At 37.0% G+C, this 26820-nt stretch overlaps 2 protein-coding genes across 3 annotated transcripts; both read right to left on the bottom strand.

Moving 5' to 3' along the window:
* Positions 1–819: 819 nt before the first annotated feature.
* Positions 820–17691, bottom strand: LOC144044579 (schwannomin-interacting protein 1). Of its 2 annotated transcripts, XM_077559075.1 has the most exons (8): positions 17474–17691; positions 17128–17376; positions 9006–9115; positions 8146–8263; positions 6623–6829; positions 6408–6531; positions 3734–3827; positions 820–1725 (listed from the first exon to the last, which is right to left on the bottom strand). In XM_077559075.1, exons 2-8 carry the CDS (start codon positions 17314–17316, stop codon positions 1674–1676), a joined length of 894 nt encoding a protein of 297 aa, XP_077415201.1. In that variant the 5' UTR covers positions 17317–17376; positions 17474–17691; the 3' UTR covers positions 820–1673. The 2 variants fall into 2 exon arrangements, with proteins under 2 accessions (XP_077415201.1, XP_077415202.1); XM_077559076.1 differs by lacking the exons at positions 17128–17376; positions 17474–17691 and adding an exon at positions 13147–13300.
* Positions 17692–20938: 3247 nt separating this feature from the next.
* LOC144042666 (uncharacterized) lies at positions 20939–25853 on the bottom strand. Its single transcript, XM_077555538.1, has 5 exons — positions 25534–25853; positions 23777–23923; positions 21972–22090; positions 21061–21903; positions 20939–20986 (listed from the first exon to the last, which is right to left on the bottom strand). Exons 1-4 carry the CDS (start codon positions 25811–25813, stop codon positions 21064–21066), a joined length of 1386 nt encoding a protein of 461 aa, XP_077411664.1. The 5' UTR covers positions 25814–25853; the 3' UTR covers positions 20939–20986; positions 21061–21063.
* Positions 25854–26820: the final 967 nt, after the last annotated feature.

The following is a 26820-nucleotide window of genomic DNA, read 5'->3' as shown; positions in this document are numbered from 1 at the left end:
TACTGTAGGTTTTATGTCATATACTGTTAGTGCAATCTTGGATTATTGATTTTGAAATCTGTGTGTGTGTGTGTGGGGGGGGGGGGGGGGGTCATTTTAATTGATGTATATTTCACATTTTATACTTCAATGTTGTGGAAGAGCCCAACTGTGGATTGGAGTTGAGAATTACCTTATCTAAAACCTGTATTCATCACGTCAGCTGCGAGTTACTATGTCTGTCAAATAAAGATTTGAAGTAGCACCACAATGACAAATAGTGTAGTGTTTCAAAATAAACATCTCTAAATTATTACAGTGTTCTCTGACATTTTGCTGGTGATACATTCCTATTCATTTAGTTGAATTAATAATTCAGTGATTTTTTTCACGTAACACTAGTGTTACTCTTAACACACTTTGAACAAACATGCTACTTTATAGGACGTATGTGTTTTTTTTTAATGCGCATATTATTTGATCTACTTCATTTTCTTATTGACAATTCCGAACATCCGGGGCATTTCTGCTATTTCCACAATGCAACGCTGAATTTCTACGTCGTATTGTATTGCTTTTGCCTGGAAAACAAACCAGGAAGATTATTATTGATATCGCATCACATTTTGAAATCAAAATAATCCTCACAATGAAATTACAACGATCGGAATTTTCAGTTATCTAATACAAACTTTTTCTTTTCTTTTTTAAATAACTACAAAATTCATATATATTTTCTTAAAGTAGCAATTTTATTGGGTCACATGCAATTAATGAAAAACCTCACTAGGTGGTGCTTGTTACCAAATCCAGTTGAGTGACAAGAATCAGTCAAAACCACACACTTAAAATGTTTATTATTCCACATCTTTACAGTCATTACACAGGACATGTATCCACATAGCATACAATCGAAAAACAAAGTTGACTTTATGCTAAAAGGACACACCGACAATGAGCAATAACTTTTTATTTAATAGACATCTTTTTTTCCCATAAACCTTTGTATCACATAAAATAGACATAAAATAGATATACCTGTATGTTTAGTCTGGGATTTAGTTGTTCAGTTTTTAGTAAATCAAACCTCACCAAAAAACGTTTTGAGTTAGTTCATGATGCTTTTTCTACTCCTACAAAATACCGTTCATATCGTCCATGTGTTGTACACAATGTAAATGTGCAAAGAGAAAGCTCAAAAAGTACAATGAAAGTGTGCACTATAGCAGCAATTGTCGTACATCCAGTCGTGTGTCTTGGGGATTTTTTCAGTAGTGCTACAGCAATGAAGCGAGGCTGGAGACTACATTTCTATTGCAACAGTGAATTCCAGTTTTAACCATGACAGACAAATAAAAAAAACAAAGTGTGCAAGTGCTCCCTGTATCCTTCCAAAAAAAAAAATCTACCTTGCAAAAACCCATAAAATGGCGAAGTTGCTTTTGTGATGGAATTATATCACGAAGATTCCCTTAACTCTTTGAAATATGTCGTGCTTTAATCCAGCAGAGTGAAAAGCGAAAAAAGCCCGTCAACTGGGTCCGGTGGTGCAATACTTTATGTGCATGTACAAACACGATATGGGTCTCTTCTTTTCTCCACAGACAGCACAGATGGGGTTTCCGTGGCAACACAAGTGACAATCCAATGAGTGGGTACTACGTCGAATGGCGTGCAGATGGACACACGGGAATTTATTTTGCGGTTGCTTTCTCAGCCTGATGACGCTGATGACTCTGAGCATGTCTGGGACGAGGCAAGAAGAAAAAAGCAAGTACAGTAAATGTGCATTCATCCATCAGTGGTGGGCCGCCTAGAATTAATTATTACAATTTAGGTTGGAAATTTAGGTATTTTTCCACCATGAAATCGTATCAACTTATTTGTTGCCATTGACGGCTATAGACGTCAAAAGATTGATTTTTATTGGGCTGACAGTGAATGAGTTAATTTCTCTTTATTTAATAGCAATTCTGTTAGATTTTTTATTTTTTTTTTGCCAATCAGATTTCAGCCTTTATCTTAATCTAATCTGCTCAGGGCCTTCAGAATTTTGAAACATGTAATATAAACTATTCACCTCGGGTTACGAATTAAATTCATTTTGTGACCCCGCTTGAAAAAGAAATGTTCGCAAATCAAAGTTAATGTTTCCCAGTGAAATGAATAAATTATCTATTAATCCATTACAACTCCAAAACAAATGTATATTTATCTCTTTTTTTTAAAAAATCTGTGTGTGGTTAAAATAAATACTGTACAATATAGAAGTAAGTGAAAGCACATTATGGAGAAATAACATGGTATGTTCATGAGCAAATTATCTCGCAACTATTTTAAGATCCGGCCCAAAATGCATCAATATTTTGCATTGGATTGTGGGAAAATTATGTTGCATTATATCTACGATGAATCTAAATACTGTAATGCTGTGAGGTCATGTGGGTGATTTACGGGCAGACCACACAGAACCAGTGTTTCATTGTTGAGCCTGCTAACTAGCCATAGCTAGCTCTCCTCGCTAGCTGTGTTCTGTTCTGCAACGAGCACGATACAAATTTGATGCATTATTATTACTACATCAGCAGGCTACAGATCGTAGATTTTGCTGAACTGCGCAGCGAGATCACAAAAGTTACACAATGTTTCTTTTTTTTTTCTTCAGGTCATGATAGCTTCTTAATAGCGCAATCGCTAACAGCTTTCCTTTCTTTTTTTTTTTTTTAAATAGTAATCCTGATTCTACATTTCATAAATCTATTGTTAGTATAATGTATTTTATTTACATTTTTTATGTTTTTAGATAAGTAACTACTGACAATGTACAGTATGGGTCACAGTTATGTACAGCGTGGTTGATTTCTAAAATGGCGACCTAACGGTGGTGGTATTAACTCTTTGACTGCCAAAAACGTTAAATAACGTTTAGTAAAATCCTATGGAGGAGTGCCAAAGACGTTAAAATACGTTTTTTTCAAAATAGGTGAAACTAACTATTTTCTATTGTTGATTACTGAAAAACGGAATAAGGTAGAAACAAACTTTTTTTTTCTGATGAAAGATGAGAGTCCAATCTTTCATTTGGTAGTATGTGTGTTTCCATAGTCCAAACACATAATTTTCTGTGGGCCTTGAAAGATCAGTCAAAAATGCTTAAATCGTCTGGCACCCACGGCATCCCTTTTCTGAAAACGTCTGGCAGTCAAAGAGTTAAAGAGGAAGTCAAGTAAAAATGTTCCTCTACAACATTATCTCTGTGCCCCAAGTAGTCTAAACACAATATTCTTATTAATATTGCATTTATGGAACTTGAATTAAGCAGTTATATCCACCTGTTTTTATCCATCTCAGGAGGCGGCCATTTTGCCTTGTACTGCCACTTGCTGTTGACTGAAAATGACATCACAGCTCAGCTTGTGAATGTCACAGGATCAAACTCAGGAAACAGGTGAGCCGTGATGGTCGTTACCTGAGCCCTTTGGAACTGTGATGTCATTTTCAGTCGACAGAAAGTAGCAAAATGGCCGCCCCCTGACACGGATTAAAAACGTGCTGCTTAAATTATATTACACAAACACAATATTAATTCGGATGCAGTATTTAAGTTAGCGGGGGCACATAGAACACATTGTAAATAAAATTCTTGATTTCCTATTTAACTCTATTAAGATTAAGTCCCACCATTGCATTTTTTTATTTATTTTTTTTTAAATACATTGGCAGATGAAGTGGACAGTGGACAGAGTGAGTTCACCTGGTGAGGTCCTCGACGTCCACCAGCATGGCGTCCTGCTCAACATGCTGCTCGTCCCTAAGCAGCAGCAGCTGCACCAGCTCCTCATTTAGACCTGGAATGTACACTCAGAACTGTGAAGCAGACGTGCTATCCACTACCGCCACCGTGCTGTGCAATGTCAACGAGATCTTGGTAAAAAGTTACCAATGTTTTGAGTTTGAGATTTGAGTTTAAGTTTAGGTGAACATGAAAATGAATAAAAACTAAACAAAAGCAATGGCAGTAATAAGCATACAACAACAACAAAATAAAATTAAAAAAAACAAAACAATCAAAATTTAACCAAGGGAGTGGGAAGAAGTCGCAAGACTTATTAAATCCCCTCCATTCTCCTTATTTTCTTAACTTATTCACTGCCATTGACGACTATAGACGTAAAAAAATTCATTAGAACTATTTCTTGTTAACAAGAGTATGAAACTTTAGAACAGATATAAAAATCCTGATTAATCTTGAGTTAACTAGTGAAGTCAAGTGATTAATTACAATTAAAACATTTTAATCACCTGATGCCGCTAATTAAAAAAAGAAGAAACAATAAAAAAATTTGGGGTCAGACTATAATTTTTTAAAATTGTAATTAATCGCATGACTTCAATAGTTAACTCACGATTAATCACAAATTTTATATCTGTTCTAAGTGTACAATAAAAAAAATCTAGGATTTCATACTCTTGTTAACAAAAGTGAAAAAAAATGGTAAACTAATTTTTGACGTCTATAGCCGTCAATGGCAGTGAATGAGTTGGTTTACATCAATGGTAAAAAATAAAAATAAATCGTTAATAATAATAATAAGTTTGTTTGAATGATGTCAATTTTTAGATTGTATTTCCCTCTTAATTTATAGCCCCCCCTCTAAACATTTTTTGAATATTTTGTGGTAACATATTTTGAACTTTATACATAATCTGTGCTGTCTGAAAACTCGCTATATCAACACATTTGAAGTGTTTTGACTGTAAAAATAGTGAGTGTGTATGATGCAGATATCCAACCTTACGTATAATTCTTATTGCCCTTTTTTGTAAAGCTATTATTGAACTAATTGAACTTACGTAATTATTACCCCGATTCTCAACGCAGTAACTAAAATATGGCAGAATTATGGAACAGTACAAGATGTATCCATTTGACTTTATTCAATACTGAAATGCTTTTTGATCATTTGGTACGTATAAATAGATTTTCTTGAACCTTGTCGATCTGCCCCCCATCAATCTTTATTTGTACTTGTACATTTGTTCTGCAAGTCGCAAACAGCATGAATTTTGTTTTATGTAAATATCACGATAGTTTGTTTCTGTCAAACTCGATTTTTCATATTTTCCATTCCTTCAGTGATTTCATTCAATAACTCATTTACATTTTCCCCACAGCAAAAAAATATTGGTGTCATCCGCAAACAAAACCAGTTTCAGAACATCGGAGGATACCTTACAAATGTCATCGATATACAAAATAAACAATTTGGGGCCAAAAACAGACCCTTGGGGCACACCTGTTCACATACTCAGGGATGTGATTTGACCAAAGTGAAATTATCTGAAAATTTAGCCGGGGGTCTGGGGGCCGCTGGCACCCAGCTAGGTCCAGGGCAGTGCAGTGGTGGGGGGACAAGAGGGGCTTCCCGGAGCTCATGGGTTTTCCGTGTTTTTAAGTACTTTCAATGCACTCACATGACAAAGAAATAGACAAAACAACAGCATAAATTTTCAATGTATATTGAACTATCCCATATAAAATGGCAGTTTTAGTCAACTCAAAATCAGTCACATTCAAAAACATTGGACTGCCTTTGCTTTTAAAAACTATCACTGAGAATATCATCATATCTAACTAATGTGATTACTAAGTTAACACATAAATAATGTTGAAGAGTTCAAATTTCATGAACAAATAATTGTATCATGACCAAATGAAAAGTAACTCATATTAGAGCATACCACAAATGTCTTTGTTATAGCAGAAGATGTTATCTGTCGGAGTCATGTGCATACACAATGAACTACTACTAAAAAAAAAAAAAACTGTTTTTTTTTGGGGGGGGGAGATAAAAAAAAAAGCGGAATTCCGCAAATTAGCGGAAAAAAATCACATCCCTGCATACTGTTGTCTTTTATGTAAATCGCTCTTAATTCAGTCTAACAATACCTCTAATGCCATATCGTTCCCGTTTTTTAATGAATGGTTAATTGTGTCAAAAGCTTTCTTGGCATCAATAAATATTCCAATAGCATACTTTTGATGATCAATAGCATTTGTTCTTTCTTCAATCGCTTCTGTTATTGCCAGTGATGTTGATCTGCCCGCTCTGGAACCATCCCGGCTGTCAGAGAGTCATTTGCGCTTTTCTATAAATGCATCCAAACGATTATTAAACAGTTTTTCTAGTATTTTTTTTTTTAAAGTAAGTAAGGAAGGAAATTGGTCTGTAATTATTGAGGTGATGTTTGTTCCCAGTTATGTGCAGCGGAATGACTTTGGCTATTTTCATTTTGTGTGGGAATGTACCAGTTTGAAATGAGAAATTACAAATATATGTTAACGGTTTTGAAATTGCTTCGATGTACCCAAAAGCAAAAAAAAAAAAAAAAAAATGACAATGTCGCGAGTCTGATGATCTACTTACTCTGGATCTGCGAGTGCATATCGTTTGTGATGACTTGAAGCTGGCCGAGACTCATATCCCGCATGTCACCTCGCCTCAGATTCCTCTTCATCAAACCCTCGCTGATGTGAGGAAGATGGGGAAGCTGTGTGAATCCACAAAAACTAAACCTTTAACTAATGTGTTTGTTTGTTTGTTTTTTTTAGAAAAAGAATCAATTGTGATTCGTGACTGACCAGATCTGCCACCGGCGAGCGTCTGTGCTGCTGGATCTGCCTCTCCACCTCCACCTGCATGCGAGCCATGGGTCTGGCGAGGGCCAGGGCCACCCGGGCCTCCTCCTGGAGCCTCCGCTGCACCCGCCAAAACCCGCCACAGTCATCCAGCGGATCAGAGTCCTCTTCCGCCGTGTCTCGATCGGATAGCGACGAGCTCTGCTTGCTCTGAAGGAGGAGCATTTGGATTATTGTCATGATGAACGTATAACGTGCTGGTAACACATTGTGGAGATTTTTTTTTTTTTTTTACCTTTCGGGTCGACTGAACCCATAAGGATAATTGGTTTAGTATTTTAATGACACGCTGGTCCCAATACGTAGGTGTTTTTTTTTTTGTTTTTTTTATAAATAGGACCCCGAAGATACAGCTCATGGACCCAGGGCGGGTCCCGGAATCCCAGTTTGAGAACCACTGGTGTGGAATAGTTAAGGTGGATAATTGGTCAATCTTGTCGAGAGGAAAACCCTCCTTTCCTATGGAGGACCAAAAATGCCAAAATAAATAAAAGTGAAAATAAAAACAGATAGAAAATAAAAATCAAATACTGTACAAATAAATTAAATATGAATGAATCAAATATGAAATACAAACAAAATATAGATATAAATAAATACATTTTTAAAAAAAAACAAAATTCAAAAAAGAAACCTAAATACTATATACAAATATGGAAAAATAAATATATATATATATATATATATATATATATATATAAAAATAAATATATATATATATATATATATATATATAAATAAATATATATATATATATAAATAAATATATATATATAAATATATATATATATATATATAAATAAATATATATATATAAATATATATATATATATATATATATATAGAATTAAATGTCAATCAATAACTAAAAACGCTGTGCTCTCATATTGAAATGCGTCATGAAATGTTATTCAAATGAGGGGGCGGTCTTAAGTGTGTCTTGGGTTGACCTATTCACCTATTGGTTGATCGACATTTCAGTCTATGTCAGACTCTGCCCGTTCCATCATTCCGTATTTATTTGTATTTTTTGAGTCTCATTTTTTATTTTTAGTTATTTATTTATGTATTTATTTATGTATTTTATGTCAATTTATATATTATTTTATTTTTTTCTATTTAGTTTGTTAATCATATTTTTATATCCGTTTTAATTTTCACTTTTATTTATTTCTCAATTTTTTTATTGGCGCATTTTTGGTCCTCCATACTTTCCTGCACTTGCAGGCTTCCTTGTCACCTTTATTTTATTTTTATTTTTTATTTTTTAAATTTCCTTGACACCTTTAGGTCACCCATTGGAATCTTATTTGTGTGATTGATTTGTGTCGAACCCCAAGCCTGAAGCAGTGCACTGGGGCTAAGGCTCCATTTGAACCACTGGCCAACTCTTACCTGTGGGAGTTAAATAAAGAAAGCTACAAAGTAATCCAATGCCGAATCAACAACGGTCTCGCCGTGCGTACCACAGGTGACAAGGGCGTGTCCAGACTGGTTTCCGTCCTGCTGTCCTCGGCATCGCTGTCTTTGTCGCTGCTGCTGTCGTTGACGAAGCACACCTGCAGGTTGACGCCACCGTGGAACCTGGCAGCAGGATCGAGACGAGACAAAAAGGTTTGCGATGACGGGAGTGAGAATCACCAGAAGACGCCTTGAGTTGTTTTGATTTGAGATCATATGCTGCTGCTGTCAATATCAGAACAATTGCAGATATACCAAAGATTGAAATCTAAAAAGGCAGCACAGAGACAGAACATAATGAGACCATTAACTCTTTGACTGCCAAAAACGTTAAACAACGTTTAGTAAAATCCTATGGAGGAGTGCCAAAGACGTTAAAAGACGTTTTTTTTTCAAAACAGGTGAAACTAACCATTTTCTATTGATTACTGAAAAACGGAATAAGGTAGAAACAAACTTTTTTTTCTGATGAAAGATGAGAGTCCAATCTTTCATTTGGTAGTATGTGTGTTTCCATAGTCCAAACACATAATTTTCTGTGGACCTTGAAAGATCAGTCAAAAATGCTTAAATCGGCTGGCACCCACGGTATCCCTTTTCTGAAAACGTCTGTCAGTCAAAGAGTTAGATTCAATTAAAATTGAATCTTTAGGCCGCCTTGCATGCATTCATAAACTATTCAGTCGAGTCGAGCCGCCTTTGTAAGAAATCGAAAGAGCGGCAAACATAATGAAATATCCATGACGATAGAGGGAGGGAACGTCAGCCAGCGTCGAAAATAGATGGCGAGATCAAACGCGTCAGTTGGCGGTCAGCATATAAAAGAAAGCAATACTTCACACGCTGCGTTGAAAAAAAAACCCACCGAGAAGAAAGGTCGTTCTTGCTGCAGCTGGTGAAGATGACTGGCTCGTCGTCATAGAAACTGCCCAGGGCAAGTTTCTGCCTAATAGATTCTCTCTCATTTCGCTGGGCCTGTCACAAAAACAAGGACAAATGCAATTAGGGAAACAAATGTAGCGCGTGTGGGATGACATTCCGGATACACAAATTGTTGATAGATTGATGACATTTTTACCTATTTAATTTTCTGTCTTTTATTATTCCAAGCCAATGTTCTTGTTTAAATTCTTGACGGGAAATGTAATTCCGATGCTGCTCAACAGTCATTGTAGAAATTATTCATCGATTAATTAAGACATTATTTAACTCATTTGCTGCCATTGACGGCTATAGACATAAAAAAACTCATTAAAACTATTTTTATTTAACATTTTTTCCCCATTTTTGTTAAGAGTATGAAAACCTAGATTTTTTTTGGTACATTTAAAACCGATGTCAAATTTGTGATTAATCGTGAGTTAACTAGTGAAGTCAAGCGATTAATTAAGATTACACATTTTAATTGCCTGATGCCCCTAATTTTTAATAATCTTTTTTTTTTTAAAAAAAAAGATTTAAAAATAATAATTTAAGGAAATATTATTAAAAATCAGGCATCAGGCGATTAAAATTTGTAATCGTAATTAATCGCATGACTTCACTAGTTAACTCACGATTAATCCCAATTTTTATATCTGTTCTAATATAATAAAAACATTCTATGTTTTCAAACTCTTGTTAACAAAAGTGGGAAAAATGTTAAACTAATAAAAAAAAAGTTAAAATTAATTTTTGACGTCTAACCGCCAATGGCAGTGAATGAGTTAATACATTAATTAATTAAGACATTAATCAATTAATTAAATAATGTAAAATAATTAAGACATTAATCATGTGATTTAATTATTAGGACATGAATCATTAACTAATTAATGTGATTAATGTCTTAATTCATGATTAATTTCTGCAATGGCTGGCGAGCAATCCAGGGTGTACCACAAGCCCCTCGCCCGAAGTCAGCTGTGATTGGCTTCTGCTCACCTTCGAAACTAATAGCGACAAATGCTATATACAAAATGGATGAATGGATGTGAGGCTGTTATCATAGCAAATAATAGTAATAGATCAGAGTTTATTCAAACGTTTTCAGCTCAAGAGAGATCCAAACTAAAAATGTAACTCCTCCCCATGACCCAGACTTGCACAAATATATTTTGTAGAGTTGTTCAGCCATTTTATTTATTTTTTTGCTTTGATTTATAAGCAAAAATTTCAGACATTTGTTGGCAGTGAACTAAACTGAGTTCACTTCAGAAAAAGCAGCAATTTGGCACAGAGTGATCAATGCTTTAGAAAAAAAGAGCCTTCAAACTGTTTAAAGTTGCTCCCTGTTCAGTTTTGCTATCAAAGTGAGCATAAAACAAACACAATTGCATGTTGTGTGTTACGAATAACCACACAACTTAGTGTGAAAAAAGTCCATCTGGTTTAATGCTAACAAACAATGCAAAATGCCATAGACGGGCTAACGACAAGCACCCTGAAATCAGTCAGGTTAATAGTAATGAAGGTCTAATTTTCATGTTTGAGCCTTTTCTTCCATTTCTTGTAGTAATCAGGAATGAAGTATCAATAGAAAGGAGGAAAATCGCGATTCTCATTTAGTACGATTCTGAATCGATTCTAAATGTTCCAAATTTATTTGGAGCGCTGTTCATGTTGTACCCGTTTTGGCCACTGAGGGGCAGTGTGGTTCCACGCGGTCTAGTAGACTGTTAAGTTGTAGCCACATTAGAGAGTAGAAGGTAAAAGTCACGATTAAGCTATTCCAATAAAAGTAGTTTTTTTTGCAGCGTGGAGCCGTTCTTTTGAGTGATAAAAGTGCCGCGAGTAGCGCGCTAATAAGCATTAGCGAGTCAGACTGGAGTAGATCATTACAATTCCTTGCACATCTATAGATTGAAGCAAAAATTATTGCCAATCAAATCATTTTGAATCAAATCATCGTATTAATTGAAAATGGATTCTGAATCGAATCTCAGACCCATAAATCTGAATCAAATCGAATCGTGACACATTCAAAGATTCCCACCCAGTTAGGTTGGGTGAAGATCCAGAAGCACTTTCAAGCAACGGCCATATCCGGGTGGGCAAACATGTCAGGGACATGGGGATGTGTCTAACCGCCACATACACAATGTGTACAAACTTCTGTCTCCACACGGTTGTCATGGTAACTAAAGCTGGAATAGCCTTTGGCCTCAATGCTTGTGGCTCAACTTGCATGAGCCTCCTACAAATGTGTCTGTCCTCACAATGCATGATGGAATAGACAGGTGGATGCCATAGAAACGCAGGACGGAACGATGAGGCACATTCAGCCTTGCCCTGATTGAAACTGACCACATTTACAACATGCACTCCTGCTATGTTGTTTTTTTATTGTAACTAGGGGTGTCAGGTGATTTTTTTATTGTAATTAATCGCGTGACTTCAATAGTTAAGTTTTCATACTTTTGTTGACGTAAAAGTGGGGGAAAAAAATTAAATCGAGAGAAATATGGCTGCATATTTTAGTTATACAGTAATTTCTTAATTCATAGAATTTAGTTAAAATTAAAAAGATGTACTGTAAAAAATACGTGCGATATTGATTTGTGTTGGACCTTTTTCTGCCACTAGATGGTATAATTGCATTTGTAAGACATTGGTAACAGCCATTGATGGCTATAAACGTCAAAAATTCATTTAAACTATTTCTATTAGTTTAACATTTTTTTCCAGTTTTGTTAAGAGTATGAAAACCTAGAATTTTTTTTATTGTACATTTAGAACAGATATAAAATTTGTGATTAATCGTGAGTGAAGTCATGTGATTAATTACGATTAAAAATTGTAATCACCTGACTCCTAGTTTTTAATAATCTTTTCTTAAAAAAAAGATTAAAAAAATAACAAAAAAAATACGAACAATTATTTTTCCCCCCAAAAAAGAACCGATTATAAAAAATTTGAGGCGTCAGGCGATTACAAATTTTAATCATTTTCATTTCCTTGGTCCTTTCTTGGGTTTCCTGATGGCCTCACGACTCTGGCTGGAAGTGTTCGGTTTAGGGAAACGGTATGGGATTTTTAAAAAAATTTTTATATAGGTTTTAGGTGAACTAATGAATGCACGTACGCACACATATAAAATATATATATATAAAAAAAGGAGAGCAATGATGATGACATGTCAAATCTGTAAAATTACCGAATGAACAATACTGAGCTCTCCAGAAAAACAAAACAAAACCAAATTTTTATCGTAATTAATCGCATGACTTTACTCGTTAACTCATGATTAATCACAAATTATATATCTGTTCTAAACGTACAAAAAAAATAATCGCCTGTTGCTCCTAATTCTTTAAAAAAAAAAAATTATGAATTTATGGCAGTGAATGAGTTAAATTAATCTAATCTTTAACGTGAAGTAACTTGTGAGATTTTGCACATTTTTAAAATTGTAAAACACAACTTGACCCAAGTCCCCACAAATTTGCATTAGTATTAAATTTTTTACTGCTAAATTTTGACGTGGACGACTGGAATTCCCCCAGTACAGGCTTTCCAAGTCAGGGGCGGTCATTAATCGCACTTTAAAAAAAATGTGTGGCGCTAAAGGAACTTTAAATGAACGCCTAAGAACAACGTATTGATATTTTACACATTTTTTTTAGCCACATATAGTAACACCATCATTCATTTCAATGTCAACACAACACTTCAATGGGACACCTACGACACTATGGCAACCTTTTTTTTTTCTTTTTTGCATAATGAGATTCATGTCCCAAGGCCGTTTTTTACGGCCCACGCAAGCATATTTAGTGGAATAAAATGTGTCATAAGATCTCAGTCAGACTCCCATGAATAAAGTACATTTGACTTTACCGCAACAAGCATTTACAGACGTCCTATATGATGACTACGATAGATAAGAGATACGCAGGCGACAAAAAGAACACGCCCGCCTCTGTTTCGCGGAATCGTCCACAGCATCACGCCAGTGATGAGTGCCAATCACGTAAACGGCTGACAACGTTTCCACACGACATCACACGCACACAAAAGGGACACACCTGGTAAACGCGTTTCTCCTGGTGCACCATCCTTCAGCGCATCGTACTGAGCACGCAAGCACGCCCTGCCCTTCTACACTGCAGTGGAGCCGGACCCAGGAGACCCTCTCATATACTGCAGGAGGGAGGGAGGAGGGAGGGGGGGGAGAGCGTGGGAAGACAAATACAGGAGAGGAAAGGCGGGATGGAAGGAGGAGCTCCCTCGCGCTCCGCCAGATGTGCTATCTGTTCCTCCATCTTCCTCATTTGCTCCATCTTTGTTGTCTTTTCAAGGCTTAATAATGCGAGTGCACTGACCTCGGCTCAAAGTAACGAGTGATGGATGAGACGTCAACCCGGGTCGATAACTAATCAATGTATTGCTCGAATAATCACTTTGGGTAAACGTCAGCACATTTCATGACAAAAACGGCGTTCGCTTTTCGCGTTCACGCTAACGGATGAAAAACGCTTCATAATCCAACAAATGAAGAACCCAATTTGATCAAAATGGAAAATGGAGTTCACTCTTATCTACACCGGGGGTTGTTAACATTTTCTACCTTGGGGCCCAACTTTTCCTCTGAAAAGTGGCCCGGGGCCCATTCAGAAATTTTGATTTGTGTTGATTAAGTTTTACAAACTCCTTTTTTTAAATATTATTTAATTACATTGTTATTAAAAAAAGACAAGTGAAGCTTTTTTTTTTAATTTTGTATTTATCCTCTTTGTTTCCCTCTATGCTCTGTTTATGATGTACTCATTCTGATTGACTGTTTAGATGTGTTTTTTTTTTTTTTTAAATAAAAACAAAACAAAAACATTTTGTGTGTGCTGACAGTCCGGGATTGTGACGTATGGTGGAAGTGACGTCAAAGTCGAGCAGTATTTGGCAAATTACTGCCGCCTAGAAGCTTGACATGCATCTAAATGAGCTTAAAAACGCATTTCTCCGTTTTTGTGTGCTTTTTTTTTTTTTAACAAACGAGGAAGTGTGGACGGATTTTTTTTCTACACGGGAAAGGGGGTAAATATTCGGTATTAAAATACCCTGCTACATGTGTACAAAGCCTCACTTGATAGCTGCCTGCGGCCCTTGAGGCCCACAGTTACAAAACTGAAATTACTTTGCGGCACACTAGATGGCGCTCGGGCCAATGGTTAACTCATTCACTGCCATTGACGGCTAAAGATGTCAAAAATTCCTTTTAACTATTTCTATTAATTTATTTTTTCCCCCCTCTAGTTAACAAGAGTGTGAAACACTATATTGTACATTTAGAACAGATATAAAATTTCTGATTAATTGTGAGTTAACTAGTGAAGTCATGCGATTAATTACGATTAAAAATGTTAATCGCCTGTCGCCCCTAATGTTTAATAATCTTTTTTTTATTAATTTGTGGCAGTGAATGAGTTAAGAATCACTATATGGAGGACCAAAACTGCCAAAATAAAAACCCGTTACAAACAAAATAAATATATATAATATATAATATATATAATATATATATAATATATATATATAATATAATATATAATATATATAATATATATATATAATATATATATATAATATATATATATATATATATAATATATATATATATATATATAATATATATATATATATATAAATAAATATATAAATAAATATATATATATATATATATATATATATATAAATAAATATATAAATAAATATATATATATATATATATATATATATATATATATATATATATATATATATATATATATATATATATATATATATATATATAAATCTAATACTAAAACAAACTAATTAAACTAAACTGAAGCATTTCTGATTTTTTTAAAGAATAAATCCACTCTAAAAACAAAATTAAATCCAAAGTCAAAACAAAATAAAACCTTATTATCATAAAATATATATATAAAAAAACCTATTCTATACTCAACCCACCTCTCCCCCAAATGAGGACAAGCCTCTAACCCCATTTCGCATCACAGATCCCCAGACAAGACGAGACTACGGCACACACAAATAATCACAGCAGCAACACACACACGCACACACTTACGGCTCATAGTGCTGTGTCATAGCAAGGCATTCTGGGTAAACAACATTTTGTTTTGAGTCATCTATCCCGCTTCATTACATCAGATAGCTATAAATATCCCAGGCGTTTCTCGAACAAGCAAAGGCTGAGCTGTAATGAGCGTGCATGTGCATAAAGACTAAAACACAGTAGTGGCTCTTGCATGTAGTGAAAACCTACAAAGTAGAAGATTTACTCAACTACTACATTTCGTAAACAATAGCACCAGATACTTTGCGGTACTTGCAGTAGTAATCAGGCAAAAGCCACTTTTTTTTTTAATCATATGCTACAGTATGTACTGTACCTCATCCATACAACAATAGTGATTTATTTTATATATTAACAGTCAACTTAATTTCAGTCCACTGACTTGGACACTTTAGAGTGCCTCGTTGTCAGCCGCGAGTGCATGCACATCACACAGAGAAAGGCAGAAGAACGACGAGGCGGAAAATAAAAGTCAGATTTGACAGTGAGCACGTGGACTGAGGCTTCAGGCTAGCATAGGCCACTTTAGAGTGCCTCATTCTCTGCCGTGAGTGCCTGCATTTTATACAGAGACTGTGTTGTCACAGCACGGAAAAGCCCTGTGACAGCCCAGTGAGACAGCCACTGGAGTCCATCCGTCCATTTTCTTAACCGCTTGTCCTCACAAGGGTTGCGTGGGGTGCTGGAGCCTATCCCAGCCGGCTTTGGACAGCTGAACAGAGTGTGGTTTCAGCGCATTCATTTTATGAACTTGGTGATTGTTCTAATCATTCAAATTTGGTTGGCTCGCTATCAACATACTTATGTGGTTGTCGAATTTACAAGGCCTTTCTTTTTTACTTTAAGTTAGCTATTGAATCTTGAATTTGTAGTGGTGGTATTGGTTTTTACTGGCTAACGTGCCGTTATGAAAGTTGACCCTTCATAGATTATTTTCCAGCACAGAAAAAAAATGCAGCATTTAGTTTACCATCTACAAGGATAGATTTTGTACAGATTACTACTAAGTGCTTGCAAAGAATTATTGTACACTGTCAAGCCTAAATGATATAAACTCCAATGAATTAGTAATTAATGTTGAAAAGGAACCTTGTTAGCGCATTTACAGTACATAAATAAGCATAACGATATCCAAGCATCACAGTGCAATAAATATCCCAATATGACCCTCACGATATAATTATCCCGATATTGTGGGGGGGCTGCAGATGTTAAAAAAAAATAAATAAATAAAAAAAAATAAAAAAATACTCATGATACCGTCTAAAAATTCTTGATATTGCAAAAAAAAATAAATGCAGATTTACATGACATAATCCCCCGCAGTGGCCCAAACATTCCTAAATTATGATGACATTGTGGCAATTTGAATTCGCAATATCACGATATTGCGGTTATCGTTACATCCCTAGTAATCTTACTCTGCTAGATGCGTTAACATCTTTTATTCGTCTAATTCAAAACACACTCTTCAACTATCGTATGACGCGTAATGTAATGCATGTCAATGTTTCATGTCGACACACATAATCATGATACTTTTGCACAATGAGCCTATACAGCGTTTCCCACACCATGTTAATACTTGGGCGGGCCGCCCAAGTAAACTGGCCACCACCCAAGTATATTTCAAGAAAATTTAATAAAAACAAAAATGTGTTCCGACCCGTAGTCCACCCACCCAAGTAGATTCCTAATCTGTAGGAAACACTGCTATATTCATAACTTGGGGGGGGGGGGTATGTTTTGATTACATTTAAATTTCTTTTCAGCCCTCCTGATTTGCAACATGCTGCGTGGTTACTGAATCAGCCCACTCTTGTTTACTTCAAGCATGTCTTGCTAATAGAAGAGAACAACAATTCATTGCTTGGATAATGTTATTCTGATCAAATCTATGCAATCCTAGCAAAACAAAATAACTCACCAAGATGCTGGACAGTCTCTTTCCACCGTTGTAACACTCCTGGAGCTCCTCAGCCCAGCTGCGACTGTTCACCATGAAACCTCTGTCAGCCCTTGCGCTGTCCTCCTTCCCAAAGTCCATCCACCACTGACCCGCGCCGACCCTTTCCATGAACACTTCACCCATGTCCACATCATAGTCCTCCTCCATGGACGGATTGTGCGGATAATCAGATCACCTAAACGACGGCAATATCCGTCTTCATGTTTCCTAGAGGGAATAAAATTCAACATGATCAACATTGAGAATTGATGTCGTGATAGCAAATGTACGTATGCATGCGATAACAAGCCACCAAATCACTCACCTTCATTGTAGACCGTCTGCTTTCCAATGCAGTTCCAGCACAGAGGATGAAACGAGAGCTTCCTCTCCCCATGCTTTAATGGGATTTATAATAGAACCATTTGCAATTTGCATTAGAGGAGGTTCGTGAGGCTCAGTGCCCGACGAGGACGAGAAACACAATCGCACGGCCCCGCGTTGGCAACGCTACATGAACTGGGAGGTCACGTGCGGCCTGGCTCCACTCGTGTGTGTGTGTGTGTGTGTGTGTGTGTGTGGCGTGCGCATCACGGCCGGGCCGCCCAGAGGAGATGGCGCCATGTGGAAATATATAGGAACGGACAGAATGGGGTGGAGGGTGCATGCGCACTGTCGAGCGAGGCTTGTTTCACCAAAAAAACAAAAACAAAAAAACTGTTTACTCCCCCCTCATCTTGGTTTACTTTTGACATTTTCAAAAAAAAAAATACAGCTACAATCAATAAACGATACGAGTAAAATGCACTGAACATGCAAGAGCCGCACTTTTTCTCACTTTGAGCACTGGAAAAAGTGTCACATGACACACTGTTGGAAGAAATGTCATCAATCAAGGCTTCTTTTTTTTTTTTTTTTATTTAATCAAATTGCAATATGAGTTTGGTAGCACAGTAATGCACTCTAAAAACGGTTGGGTAAAAAAATAACCCAAATTGGGTCAAAAATAGACTGACCCAACTATTTCAGTTATTAGAGAAAATATATTATCAAAATTATTAAATTAAAAATAATAAAAAAAGAATCCACAAAGCAACCTATTTTTTTAGCTTGTTTTGTGGGTTAATTTGACCCAACTTTTGGGGTTAATTGAATAACCCAACTGAATTTAAAATAAATTAAAAAAAAATAACTGACCCAACTTTTTGAGTTATTTAATCTAAAATGTTGCATCAAATTAAATAACCCACAATACAATTTATTTTTTGTTTTTATTCTTTTTGACCCAACTTGTTGGGTAAATTAAATACAGACGCTCCCCTACTTACGAACATTCGAGTTACGAACAACGGTACGTACAGACATTTCTGCGCGTGCAGTATGTCGAAAAATGTTAGGAAAGAAATGCTGTAAGTTAGATTTTGTATTGCGCGTAGTGCTTCTTTCCGCCGCTAATACCGACGCTTGGCGCTGTGAGAGCTCATTGGAGGCTGAGCAACGTGGCGAGGAGGAGGAGGAAGAAAACGCCGGTCCCCATGAAGGAGGAAATAACTTTTGAAGCAGATTCCAGCGACGACGAAGAATCTCTCATATAAAATCCTCCTCTTCCATCATCTCCTTAAGCATCGAGTACATCTTCCAAAAGTAAGTTAAACTTAATTTTATTTATCTTATTACGTACATGTACATACTGTGCGTGTGTCTCTCGCTCTCTCTCTCTAACATACGTAGTACAGTACAGTACTGTATGTATTCTCTCCATTTTATTAAAAGTTTTTTTCAGTACAAACCAATGCAGGTTACTTGTACAAGCCTTAAACATACTTATATAAACCTTCAATATACTTATATAGGCTTTAAACATAAATTATAATACAAAATATAGCACTGAAGCAACTTACGAACAAATTCACCTTACGAACGATCGTCCGGAACGTAACTCGTTCGTAAGGTGGGGAGCGTCTGTAAACCAATTGAAGATGAAAAGTAAACCGACCCAACTTTTTGAATTTAACCTAAAAAGTTGGGTAAAATTAACCTCACAAAGCAATCCAATTTTTGGGTTATTTTGTGGGTAATTCATTTGACCTCATTCAACTTTTTGGGCTACTGGAATAACCCAAAATGTTGAGTTGGTCCCTTTTTGACCCAATTCTGGTTATTTTTGACCCAACTGTTTTTAGAGTGTGGCAACTCATACAGCTGTATTTGTTTGGAGAGGTCAAGTATGGGGGTTGAAAGGGGCGCATCATGTTGCAGAGGAGACACAGGCTCCTGTCTGAAGTCCTTTTCACACTGCGCTCGCTCAGTGTGAAAGAGTCGCGTGGTTTAAGAGGGCCACAAGCGGCAGAGAACAACTAATGGCTTGGCGGAACTTGGATAGTTTAATCATGACGTTATTTGTAAATAAGTCCGCCAAAGTAACACTAAATCACTCCGGTCCGTCTCTGGAATAGATTTGCCAGTTTGAGAAGAATTAACACGCCATTCCGTGATCCCTGCCCTTCACCACACACATAATGAATGAGTTTGCAAACTGTGCCCTGCTAATTGCAGTGTGAAAAGGGCTTTACACCATTTCAAACAGAATGGACTTTTTTGTTTTTACCCAAATTTGATATGGCTCAAGACTTTTCTCTTTAGGAATGCAAGTAAAAAAATAAAAATAAAAAAGGGGGAAATGTTTCAAACAATATTAAAGCCTAAAAAATTCAACACTGCGAAACAAAACGAAGGCAAACATCTTCAGCGTTGAAAGAAGAGTAATGGGTAATAAAAATGTCGATTTTTGGCAAGCTGCTCTGGTCAATGCCCAACTCATTAGGCCTAATGCTTTCAGCTAAATGCTTTTTGCTTTAGCATCTGCCTGCTGAAATTGTAGATAATTTGAACAGCTCATACTGTAAAGAGCAGCCAGAACTTTTCCATGTCACGCTGAACTACTAAAGTTTTTTTTTTTTTTTTTTTTTTTTTTTAAACAAATGAGTGCTTAACAGGTTTGTCAGCAATACTGAAAATACATGGGCATGCTAGCTCAGCTCATGAAAATTGGTAGCGAAAACAAGTGTTTCATTCACATTAGCACTGATTTTTCAAATTTGCCTCACTGGGCCTACAACAGCAGTATTCCATTGTCTCAATGAACTGAGCAAAATGTGTGACAGCCAAGTTCGACTAGCAAAACATGCCACAATACACCATCTGTGGATTTATGATGAATTCAATGTTTTTATAGAAATAATATTGATACTGAACTGCTTTTACAGTTGTGAGGCGAGCTGTATGCTTTTGTACTTTGGTAATTGTGTATTCAAGGGAAGTCCAATGAAAAATTGTCTATAATTTTGTGTTTTAAAGCACCCTCACTAGTCTAAATATTTATGTTTGTGGAATAAAAATTAAGCAGCAAAACTCAGTTATCCATCCATCTCAGGGGGCGGCCATTTTGCTACAGTACTTGCTGTCAACTTAAGATGACATCAATACCATATTTAGACTTCTAGATTTTTTGGGGGGGAGGGGGTACTTCCCTTTAAAAAAAATATTCTAAAGTGTTTTGACTGGCGGGAACACACGGAACATATTACTCAACCCTTAAGGAGGTCTCAAGTACCGAATGCATGACCTGCCACTGGGTTACTATAAATTTTCCTTTTTGCCATCACCAGTACCCTGATATGGCATTGCAAAAATCTAAACCCATTAAATAAGCCTTTACAGACACTGAAAAGGAGGTCTTGAGATTTCTTGAAGTCAATGACTAGTTTGAAAAACATACTTTCAGACCAACTTGTACTTAAAACATTTATTGAATGCCAGTACATCAGAAGGCCAATTGCTGAAAGAGAGATACAAGTGTTACGATACTGCACACAAGACAAGCATATGTAAAAAATAAAAAGTGGCACTTACCATCTATGATTCCAGATCATCCCAATCAAAAGGAATGTCTTCATCCTCTTCTTGACTAAACCAGGGCTCCTGTTGCCAGTACTGGTAGCTCAGGAGCGGCCCAGCTTCGTATCCAGCAGGAGGTGCGCTTTTTGGGTCGCCCGCAATCAGAGTGCCTTCGTTGTACGAGATTTCATGCGCAAAGGGGCTTTCGGCGTAAGGAGTGAAGTCGGCATTCTGTGATTGGGTTCTGGGTCGACACCGTCGTTTAGTTGTAGTCGTAGTGGCGGTTGTTGTCGTAGGCATGGCGCGGTGAAAAGGTTTTTCAGTAGTCGTGGGGAAGGTCGGGTTGGCGGTGGTGATAGGAGTCGGCTTTTCCGTAAAAGTGTCAGGTTTCTGTTTTATCGTCGGATCCAGCAATAGTTCTTTATTTGGGAGCGCTTGATGACGAGGATGTAGATAGTAATGAGGCAAAGGACAAAGTGCTCCAGGTGGGTGGCAATAGGGGGCGGCAGGGTTCTGTCGATGGTGTGCGTAGAGTGGATAATGCACTGGGAGATACGGATAGGCGCGAGAAACGGGATCCGGGTTTTGGTACACGGGGTACAAAGTACGGTGTACGTGAGGATACAATTGGGGATTGTTGATGATGTGCAAGTAGTACAAGTATTTTAAATAGTTGTGATAGTGCTGGTATTGGCGGAACTGATCGTGGCCAGAGGCGTCGTCCGCGTCGCGCTTGGACCGGTCCACATTGGGCGGAATTTGAGGGACGGGATGCTGGGGTGGCGAAGCGGGAAACGCGGGGCAGACGAGTGTTACTGAAGTCTCCAGGAAGATCATTGGCAGCACGCGATAGCCGTTCTGAAACGAGATGGAAAAGGAACGCGAGCATCGTGAAGCCCAATTTAAGGGGATGAAAATGAGAATACCTCGAGTATCACATTGCAGCCACCATACGAAACAACCAAGACCAGGCCAAAAGAATTCTGATGGAGCAAATGGCCGCAAGATTCCGGCAGCTGGTTTAAAGGTAGGGAACGTCCAGAGCCTGAAAAAGAGAGAACAACACTCTGCCAATAAAATAAATTTATTTTTTTGGGGGACAAGAACTACAGTGGACTAACGCCATTTATCATGAAATATGGCAGTATAAGTTAATGTTTATAATTGTGATAAATGGCCGACGTTCAGACTACTATTGCGCTAAACTTTTAGTGGTTTCTTAAAGTGGAAGTCAACCTTAAACATTTCTTGACGATAATATGTTCTGACATCACTTTTATAAACATGACAGTCGGCTTAATATTACTTTTGGAATCTGCGTTATGAAGCAAAATCCAGCCGTTCCTATCCATCTCAGGGGGCGGCCATTTTGCTACCCGTTGTCAACTGAAGAGGACATCAATTTTGCTCAGGGCTCAGGCAGTGACCAATCACAGCTCACTTGTTTTCTGAAGATTAGCTGTGATTGGTTGTTAGCGGAGACCTGAGTAACTTTGATGTCCTCTTAAGTCAGCAACAAGTGGCAAAATGGCCGCCCCTTGAGATTGATTTAATTGGCTGGATTTTGCTGCTCAACTCATATTCCACATTTAGACAAGTGGGGCTGAATAAAACAGTCAAAAAAATGTTTGGGGTTGACTAACCCTTTAATTCATTCACGGCTATAAACATCAAAAATTCATTAGAACTATTTCTTTCCCACTTTTTTTTTTTTAAGAGTATGAAAACCTAGAAATTTTTTTACTGTACATTTAGAACAGATATAAAATTCCTGATTAATCTTGAGCCAACTAGTTAAGTCATGTGATTAATTAAAACATTTTAAAAAATGAATCACCTGATGCCACCAATTAAAAAAAGATTCTTAAAAATTAGGGGCATCAGACAATTACATTTTTTAATTGTGATTAAGCGCATGACTTCACTAGATGGCTCAAGATTAATCAGGAATTTTATATCTGTTCTAAATGTACAGTAAAAAAATTTCTAGGTTTTCATACTCTTAAAAAAAAGTGGGAAAGAAATGGTTAACTCACGATTAATCACAAATTTTATACCTGTTCAAAGTGTACAATAAAAAAAAAAAATCTAGGATTTCACACTCTTGTTAACAAAAGTGGAACAAAAATGTGAAACTAAGAAATAGTTCAAATGAATTTTTGACATCAATGGCAGTGAATGAGTAAATCATACAAATTTGGCAGGGTTCAAAACACCAACCAGTGGTGTCAAATTTACAAGACTCATTTTACTTGACATGGTCTTTAAAAAGGGAAGTCAATTTGATTTACCAAATGTCCCACGCACCCCCACTACTCTAAACATTCTGATTAATACTGCGTTTATGGTAAAAGAGTAAAGACTATTGTGCTCTTTTTCCAGCCATCTCACATTTTGCCACTTGCAATGCTGTCAACTGAAAATGACATCAGTGCTCAGCTTACAAATGTCAGAAAACAGGCGATTGGTGGTTGCCTGAGCCCTTTGGCACTGATGTCATTTTCAGTCGGCAGCGAGTGAATGTACAAGACAAAATGGCCGCCCCATGATTGATTAAAAACAGGTGGATTTTTCTTCTTAACTCATATAGAACAGTTTGGACAAGTGGAGGAGCACAGAACACATTGTAAAGAAGAAAAAAAAAACTTCCTACTGTAAAAAAAAATAAAAAATTGTCCTGCAAAAAAAAGTTAGCTCTAGTACTAAAATATTAAGATAACAGTGGCGCTACCCAGGTTGAGCTCCAAGTTTGCAGCTCCACGTCCCGTGACCTTTAATTTCATCTTCGTGGGACCACATTGCAGTGAGTGATCCGTGAGCCGCCATGCTGCTTCAACTTCCAGAAGCTCGTCAGACTGCGATCCCTGCTCCCACATTCCTAGAGAGAAAGGACACAATGTATAGTAGAGTGGAAGATGAAGCTGATCACGTTAAAACATGGCAAGAAGGTGAAAGATATTAGAACATTTTTAATACCTAATTCCATATATCAACTATTGTTACACATTATGAACATTTTAATTCTTCATATTAACCTCAGGGATGTGATTTGACCAAAGTGAAATTATCTGAAAATTCAGCCGGGGGTCTGGGGGCCGCTGGCACCCAGCTAGGTCCAGGGCAGTGCCCTGGTGGGGGGACACGGGGGGCAAAGCCCCCCGGAGCTTATGGGTTTTCCGTGTTTTTAAGTACTTTCAATGCACTCACTCACATGACAAAGAAATAGACAAAACAACAGCATAAATTTTCAATGTATATTGACCTATCCCATATAAAATGGCAACATTTTTTAGTTTAGTTTTTATTTTTAACATTTAGTCAACTCAAAATCCGTCACATTCAAAAACATTGGACTGTCTTTGCTTTTAAAAACTATCACTGAGAATATCATCATATCTAACTAATGTGATTACTAAGTTAACACATAAATAATGTTGAAGAGTTCAAATTTCATGAACAAATAATTGTATCATGACCAAATGAAAAGTAACTCATATTAGAGCATACCACAAATGTCTTTGTTATAGCAGAAGATGTTATCTGTCGGAGTCATGTGCATACACAATGAACTACAAAAAAAAAAAAAAAAGTTTTTTTTTGGGGGGGGGGGGGGGGAGATAAAAAAAGCGGAATTCCGCGAATTAGCGGAAAAATCACATCCCTGTAACCTATAAGACATATTTTGTGTCCTGAGCAGAGCAGATGATGTCGACCTCGTATGGTCTGGCCTTAAGCTGGGTCATATTATTTAGTCTAAAAAAGTTCCTTCTCAGCGTTTTGTGCGAAAGCACATTTAGCCCTTGAACCAGAATTTGTCTCAAAAACATACACACACACACACTTTACTTTCTTCATCAGTCACGGCCACTGTAAATTTGGTTCAACTTGTTTGTGAGATTTTGCTATGGGAAAATCCTTCAACTATATAACACCTTCTGCCTCAAAAACATCCACCTGACCTTGTTTACGCCATCTGCTCACGGAAAAGTACCAGAGAGTATGTTTAGTCTACAAATGAAAAGGAGGAGGTCTTTTTAACTATAAGAAGCTATTGTACACGTAGAAGGACACATTTGACGCTCTGAATCCCACGATGATTAAGTGATGAATTAGAGGCAGTTATTTGTCCAGAGACTCTCTGTTTTTATTAAATCATTTTTGCAAAAGGTGTATTTTTCTTGCATCAAACCTATCCTCATTTTTGGAACACGCAAAGAGGACAAAATTTATTTTATTCCTCTTCAAAGGTCAACTTTTGTTTGAACTACAGATAACCAGTTTATTGTTACATTAACAACACACATGCGTAATGATTTTGCACAAAAATAAACCAATCAAGATATCTCATGGTCCTTATTAATTTTATTTAAATGTATTATGTTTTTAATCATGTAATTTGATAAATAGTGAAGCTAAGGTACCAAACGAAAGCCCACCACCGGTTTTAGTCAATTAGCTTAGCATATTAACGGAAGGTGGAAGGCTTACCTGAAACTTCAGATTCTGACAAGGAGTTCAGCTCTTTCCCATTGAAGAGAATCGTACCCTTGCTTATTTTGAGCGCCTTGCTTGCTAATTGCCATGGGGGGATTTTACCAAGAGTCTTCTGCGGAAAACAGCTGAAACTCGGAACAAGGGCGCACAGAAGCAAGAAAACCACGACGGCACGACGTGAGTCAAGTTGCATTGGCGCGTCCGCCGCCATACTCGAGGACACTAACCAAGTGGTGGAAACACTCGACTGTGAGACAATATAACTGAAGGGCATCTCTTAAAGAAAGAAAGAAAAAGGCGTGCTCACACCTGTGCTCATTAAGAGCAGAACAGGTGAGCTCATTAAGCGCTAACAATCCCATTGGTCGTTTTACGCCTGCTGCCCACACTACCACACACCTTTTTGACCATTTTAAAACTGGAAAGTGTGTGCTTACTGATTGTATTATGTAGTGTACTCTAGATGAGCAACACAGCACACCCAGAGGTGGCAAAAGTACTCATAACAAATGATTTTCTAGAAAAGTAGAAGCCAAACGGCCGTTTTTTAATGCGCATGCGCAAATCCATCCTACCTGCTCCTCCAGAGGAAACACCGATCAAACGTCGGAGCGTGCGTGCGAGCTCATCTTCCCCGAGCGTGCACAGTTCTGTTTACAGTCTCTGGAGCCGGCGTCGCTCGTATAAGTAAAAGTAAAGTAAAGTACGCTGTGAGATCGGTGGGGCTACAATTAATGGCTGAAGTGTAAGTTGATGTGAACACTCGAAGTGCGCATGCGCAGCTCGTTTTAACGCGCACGCCCGACGTCATTACGCATGGATTTCTCCAGATTGATTTACAGGATGTAGGATGAATGTTTGTATTGTATACAATGTTTGTATTCAATCTTCTCCCTTATTTTGTATATTGTTTGTGTGAATAAAAAAAAAAAAAAAAAAAGCCAACACTGGTCACAAAAAAAAGGTGTACTTAACTTTGAGGCATTTTCAAGAGTAAGATTTTTTGGACATTTTTCATGAGAAATTAATACCTTTAAAAATTAATTTTGCCACTTGCTGTAGACTGAAAGATGACATTAACCGTGCACCAGGTAAGCCGTGATTGGTCGTTATACGTTGCCTCAGCACTCATGTAATCTTCAGTGGACAGCAAGTGGAAAAAAAAAGTTTTTAAAAGTATTAATTATACATGAAAAAATAAGTTACCAATTAATTCTGGAAAAAATATTACCTTTTTACTGCTTAAATGGCTCAATGAGGAAAGTATCCCTTCAATGCTAT

Source organism: Vanacampus margaritifer, chromosome 2 (assembly GCF_051991255.1).
Source record: "Vanacampus margaritifer isolate UIUO_Vmar chromosome 2, RoL_Vmar_1.0, whole genome shotgun sequence".
Taxonomy (NCBI): Eukaryota; Metazoa; Chordata; class Actinopteri; order Syngnathiformes; family Syngnathidae; genus Vanacampus; species Vanacampus margaritifer.
The sequence above is the reverse complement of the archived record's forward strand: the minus strand, read 5'-3'. Positions and strand labels throughout refer to the sequence as shown.

Excerpts from the sequence above, each read along its gene's own strand:
- LOC144044579 (XM_077559075.1), bottom strand. The coding sequence starts at position 17,316 with ATGGAGGAGGACTATGATGTGGACATGGGTGAAGTGTTCATGGAAAGG. Across the intron at positions 8,264-9,005 it reads AAGAACGACCTTTCTTCTCG|GTTCCACGGTGGCGTCAACC; the intron begins GTGGGTTTTTTT and ends TCCTGCTGCCAG. Across the intron at positions 3,828-6,407 it reads TATGCACTCGCAGATCCAGA|GTCTAAATGAGGAGCTGGTG; the intron begins GTAAGTAGATCA and ends TGTACATTCCAG.
- LOC144042666 (XM_077555538.1), bottom strand. The coding sequence starts at position 25,813 with ATGCCCTTCAGTTATATTGTCTCACAGTCGAGTGTTTCCACCACTTGG. Across the intron at positions 23,924-25,533 it reads GTCAGAATCTGAAGTTTCAG|GAATGTGGGAGCAGGGATCG; the intron begins GTAAGCCTTCCA and ends CTTTCTCTCTAG. Across the intron at positions 22,091-23,776 it reads AAACTTGGAGCTCAACCTGG|GCTCTGGACGTTCCCTACCT; the intron begins GTAGCGCCACTG and ends TCTCTTTTTCAG.